General features: G+C 37.8%; 1 protein-coding gene across 1 annotated transcript; it reads right to left on the bottom strand.

Moving 5' to 3' along the window:
- Window positions 1–4,536: 4,536 nt before the first annotated feature.
- LOC141108931 (olfactory receptor 5V1-like) lies at window positions 4,537–5,478 on the bottom strand. Its single transcript, XM_073600892.1, has one exon. The coding sequence runs from the start codon at window positions 5,476–5,478 to the stop codon at window positions 4,537–4,539; it is 942 nt and encodes a 313-aa protein (XP_073456993.1).
- Window positions 5,479–5,847: the final 369 nt, after the last annotated feature.

Genomic DNA, 5,847 nt, shown 5'->3' with positions numbered 1-5,847 from the left:
AAGCCTCCTTTTTAAGAAAAGAATTTTATAACACACCGTATTTTTATTATTTGCCAAAGATACATAAAAATCCCTCCCACCCCCCTGGTAGACCTATTGTAGCTTCAATGGATAGTATAACTAGTGGCTTTTCACAATACGTTGACTCATTTTTACAGCCTTTAGCACAGAGTCTTCCATCTTATATTCGAGATTCCATACACCTCATGGAACTGCTGACCCCTTATAGATGGCAAGAGAGCTATTCTTGGCTCTCTTTGGACGTCAATTCCTTATATACGTCCATTCCTCACCAGACAGGCCTAATGGCAGTAGAACATTTCCTGTCCCTTGATCCCTTCATTAATGGCAAACAAGCCGTCTTCATCTCTGAAGCTACTTTATTTTGTTTAAACCATAATTATTTCCATTTTAATGATGAGTTCTACCTACAGACCCATGGTACAGCTATGGGTACAAATTTTGCCCCCTCCTATGCCAATCTGACCATGGGCCTGTGGGAGGAAAAGCACATATGGAATAATAACCCCTTTTCTCGATATATTGTTTTCTTTGGCAGATTTATAGATGACATTATTGTCATCTGGGATGGTCCACCATCCTCTATAGAGAGTTTTGTTTCCCATTGTAATGCCAATGATCTTGGTCTGTCATTCACATCTGAACACAGCAAGGTGAGCCTTCCCTTCTTGGATCTAGAACTATTTCACGACCACAGTGCCATCCTTTCTCGCAATTATACAAAACCTACAGCGGGAAATTCCTACCTACATTTTAACAGTTGTCATCACCCACAGTGGGTAAATAACATACCAAAGGGTCAATACTGTAGATTGAGAAAAAACTGCAGTAGGGAGTCCGACTATATTACCCAGAGTATTCACCTTAAAAATAAATTTCTGGAAAAGGGGTTTCCTGAAATACTTGTTGACCAAGCACAGGCCACTTATCTCTCTGGAAATAAACAACAAAAAATTTCTAAACAGACTGAACACGGTACTGTCCGCTTCATTACCAGATACCACAACAAGTATAGAAAGATGGAATCTATATTCCAAAAACATTGGAAAATCCTTAAACAGGATCCCCTCCTTAAGAATGACCTTGGCGATAAACCAAAGGTCACTTATAGAAGGGCCCCAACGCTAAAAAACAAATTAGCACCAAGCAGATTCAAAACTACCAAACCTGAGAATGTTCCTTGTCTTATCCCACTTACTGGCATGTATAGATGCAACAAGGCCTTGTGTAAAACCTGTGCCTTTATAAAACATGGCCAACGCAGTTTCCAACATAAAGATAAAACCTACCAATTGGAAGGTTTTTACAATTGCTCAACAGATTACGTTGTTTACTGCCTCACATGTCCGTGCAAGTTATTGTATGTTGGACGCACTATTTGTCCTTTGCGACAACGATTCGGCAAACATCGCCGGTTTATAGAAAAAGGCTGTGATGAACATAGTGTCCCTAGACATTTTCTTGAACATCATCATCAGTCTACTGCCGGCCTACAGGTATGGGTAATTGAATCTATTCCACGGAAATTATCTGAGGCCGAACGTTTCTCCAAATTATGTGAGCGTGAAACTTTTTGGATTTTTATTCTGGACACTTTAGCTCCTAATGGGTTAAACGAGGAATTGGAGGTTAACACCATCATTTAGAATATATTCATTGATTTCATTTAACCATAGTAGCAACACGGTTTAGTATATGTATATGTGTATACAATGGTGTGTGTATGTGTAGGTGTATGTATGTGTTTTATGTACATGTGCACACACGTATACACATAATTAATTTCATGGGAAATAACTGACCAATAACAACTAATTTTAACTAATGATTTTTTTATCACAACAAAAAACTTTTTAAACACTAATTATAATGGTACATTTAGCCATCATATCTGTCTTTCATGCTTTGGAATATCAGTATTAAGGATCCTTGATTCTTTTTTTTTTTTTTTTTTATATATATATATATATTTTTTTCTATATATATATATATATATATATATATATTTTTTATATATACATTTATTTTTCAATTATATTTATATACATATATACCTATATATTTTTCATTGTACTATATGCTCTTGACCGCATTCTGTATATAATCCTTTTATTTATTCATTATTTAATATTTTATCCTTTTAGAAATTCATGACATATATTTGTATATGAGTCTTTGATTTATTCTCACACAAGTCCGTAATTCATAAAGAATTTACCCTCATTATAGTCTTTTAACTCTCCCAGATATTGCTTCCCCTCCCCTTTCCTTTGATTCCAACCTATTTGATTGGTAATTGCCTTTTACATTGAGCTATTTAAGCTTCCTGGTTTGCGTCCCCTAGACACACTTGATAAAGGAGCGCGCATGCTCATTACGGGCGTTGCGCATGCTCAGAAACGCGTAGTGGTCCCCAGCGAACCTGAATGACCTTAGTGACGTCATCATCCACGTGGTCTGTTGGAACGCGGAAGTAACTCTCCCATATTTTCGCCCACACAGCCGGCATCTCTGAGCGGAGGTCCGCGGCCGTCCGCTCGGTATACATCAGCCCCACTTAACTGGATACGTGACACACTTTGGGTTCATTTCTTTATGGAAGCGGCAATCTGTTTACTTTTATGTAAGTGTTTTTAATTGCTTTTACATCTTAATAAATCTTTGATACTGAATGAGGCGCTTTCTCTTTTGGATTTTTAACCCAAACCTAGGCATTGTTTGTTCCTCCCTAACTCGACCCTGAGATTGGTGACCCTGCTGGTTCTTGGGTATTTAATTTTTTCAGTTACCATATATTTTCTTGATTACTCTATTTATTATACTCTACCTGGGCATTCCACTTTTATTTGTAACTTTTCTTGCTGTATTAGATTTGTACAGAAGGTAACCTATAAACTGTTTATATGCTCTATATGTCCTTTTATTCTTTTAATAAACAGATATTAAACAAAATAAGAAGTAGGAGGAAATCCTTCCAAAGTGAGGGAATCCTGGCGTGTCACCAAGGTCACCAGAACTAGTGTGGAAGAATGGAAGATTTCCCCTTTAAACAGGAAAAATTGAGAAAAATTGATCTCCCTAACAGGGGCACAGACAGTAATAAAAATAGGTGTTCTAATCCCTCTCTACGCTATCCAAAATGTAAAAAAAAAAGTTTTGCTTTCAATTACACTTTAAGTTTAAACATATATTTCATTAGTTGGTGGATATGGAAAGTCATACTATATTTTTAGGAAGCCAGTAGTCGAACTAGTTGCGGGTTAGAAATCCTTCGAGTTCAACTGAACTGAGATACCCAGCCTCTAACCTTTTGTTAGGACAGACAGTGTTCACATTTAGTTGCAATTGATAATGAAGATCTGTCTGCAGAGACATGGTTAATTATGGCAAACACAGTTGTGCAGCCACCTTTTAAACAAATAGAACTATGTAAGGTTTTTCCTAGCTTCAGGGTTCAGAATAGGGCATCTAATAAAAGTAAGCTGCAACTTTTTTATTTTTTTTTTTTAGTTATGCCATGTGAATAGGATTTTGTAACAAACATAAAGCCGTTGTTATCCCAATTTGGCTGCAAAAGTAGAAATACACTTTAAATGCAGAACTCAAGTCTTTCAGTCTTCTCCTGTACTAAAATTGCTTACCCTATTTTTACTGCACATTTTGAGCCTCCCACAGTATGCATTATAAGTCACCAAAGTTAGATCAAATTCACCTCATTTCCTGGATGGCGAACATCCAGCAAAACCGAATGCTTTCCTCCCCACCTTACTCTCATTGACCCCACCCCTTTTCATTCATCACATTTTAGTTCTTCCAATCACAGAGGTTCAACATCACATATGAATGTTGCCTAGGCTCAGCTAAATGCATATTTGCATAACTCCTCCCAGCCAGATCCAGGCTGGAGGATGTCCAGCATCATCTAGCACTTTACTTCCCAGCTTTACTGTTTTTGACACGCCCTTTCCATTCATTAAATTTCAGTTCATTCAATCATGAAGGTCCAGAATCATGTGGATGTTACCTAGGGCAGTCTGTATGTAAATGTAGCCTGCCTAGAAATGGCAACGCCTCCAGATGGACATCCAAACATCAATGCATTTTTATATTAGCATAGCTCCTCCCAGAATCAAACCCATTGCTTGCATCAGGGCTAAGGATCATGAGAGATGTACTGAGGCAAACGTTTTCAGGAAGCTATGTACAACACCCTGTCTCCTACCCCCCCCCCCCAATCCCCCCACCTGCTTCCTGACCAACCCCAGCAGAAATGATCCGCCTGCACTGCATAGAGAAACACAGAGGCCTAATTGAAACTATGTACTGAAAATTGATAGGTTTTTAAAATGTAATGAGCATATGGTTGAGGATCGAGGGGGTAACCAGAAAAGGCAAAATAAAAGCAAGTATGAAACTTCAGCTTTACATCTACACCTTTTTATTTTTACTCCATTAAAGTTCTCTTTGCTGTTACCAGCATCCAATGTTAGATAATAAACAATATAAGATTCATGGTTATCTTTTAGTTCTGAAAAGCTGCAATCTCTTCTTTAACGCTAATTTCACATCTTTATTTTTGAGGCTGTAAATGAGAGGGTTTAATATAGGGACAGCAGCTGTGTTAAATAGGGAGAGCAGCTTATTGTACTCTAGACTTTCTGCTGAAATGGGCCTCAAGTACTGATAAATTAAGGTAATATAGAGAAGAATGACAACTGTAAGGTGTGAGGAGCATGTGTAGAAAGCTTTCTGTCTTCCTGTGCTGGAATGGATCCTCAGTATGGTGGTGATAATAAAAATGTAGGATAGAACAGTTAATAAGAAAGGTCCAAGAACCAGTAGAGCTGTCCCTTCGACTATGAACAAAGTCTCCAGAACTGAAGTGTTGCTGCAAGAGAGTTTTATGACTGGCACAAGGTCACAGAAGAAGTGGTTTACTATATTGGACCTGTAACAGGAAAAACTAGTCACCAAAACAGCATATGGGATAATTTCTACAAATCCAAGAGCCCAACAGATAGAAGCCAGAAGAGTGCAGGTTTTCTGATTCATGATAACTGTGTATCTCAAGGGATTACAGATGGCAACAAATCTGTCATAGCCCATGGCAGTAAGAAACAATAGTTCATCACTAATGAAGCTTCCAAAGAAATAGATCTGGGCAATGCAGTCAAAGTATGAAATGACCTGATTCCCAGTTAGACCTATGAGAAGGATCTTGTGTAGAGTGACGGTCGTAGAGCATACATCAATCATGGATAGATTTACCAAGAAAAAATACATTGGAGTGTGGAGATGGTGATCAAGACAGACCAGCAGAAGAATAGTCATGTTTCCAACAAGAGTGAGGAGATAAATAAGAAGAACCAGCAGGAAGATTGGAACCTGTAGCTCTGGAATGTCTGAGATTCCTTTGATAATGAAAAATGTAACCATAGTCTGATTTCCTTGTTCCATTTGATCACAATTATCTGACCAACAACTCTGTATTTAAAGTAAAGAAGAAAGGTTGGTTTCTCTTTGGAAATTTAAAGGGAACCAGAAGTATAGTCAATGTTTCTAAAGTATAATTATACATAATAACAGGCATCTACAGCTTTAATATGAGGTCTTCTGTCACAATGATGGGACAAAAAGGAGATACAGGGTGCAGGCATAGCTTTACGAGCATGGAAGATGGTCGCAATTTGCATAAAAGAGAGAACATGTTTTGAGGAAAGTCCTGGGTACTCAATATGAACACTGGACAGAAAGCTAAACCCTAGGTTGGGTACCCAAACGTATTGATTGTTGTGTACCCAAACTTATTGAAAGTTTGTAATTTTA

This window comes from Aquarana catesbeiana, linkage group LG09, assembly GCF_042186555.1.
Source record: "Aquarana catesbeiana isolate 2022-GZ linkage group LG09, ASM4218655v1, whole genome shotgun sequence".
Lineage (NCBI taxonomy): Eukaryota > Metazoa > Chordata > Amphibia > Anura > Ranidae > Aquarana > Aquarana catesbeiana.
This window is presented reverse-complemented; position numbering and strand designations above follow the sequence as displayed.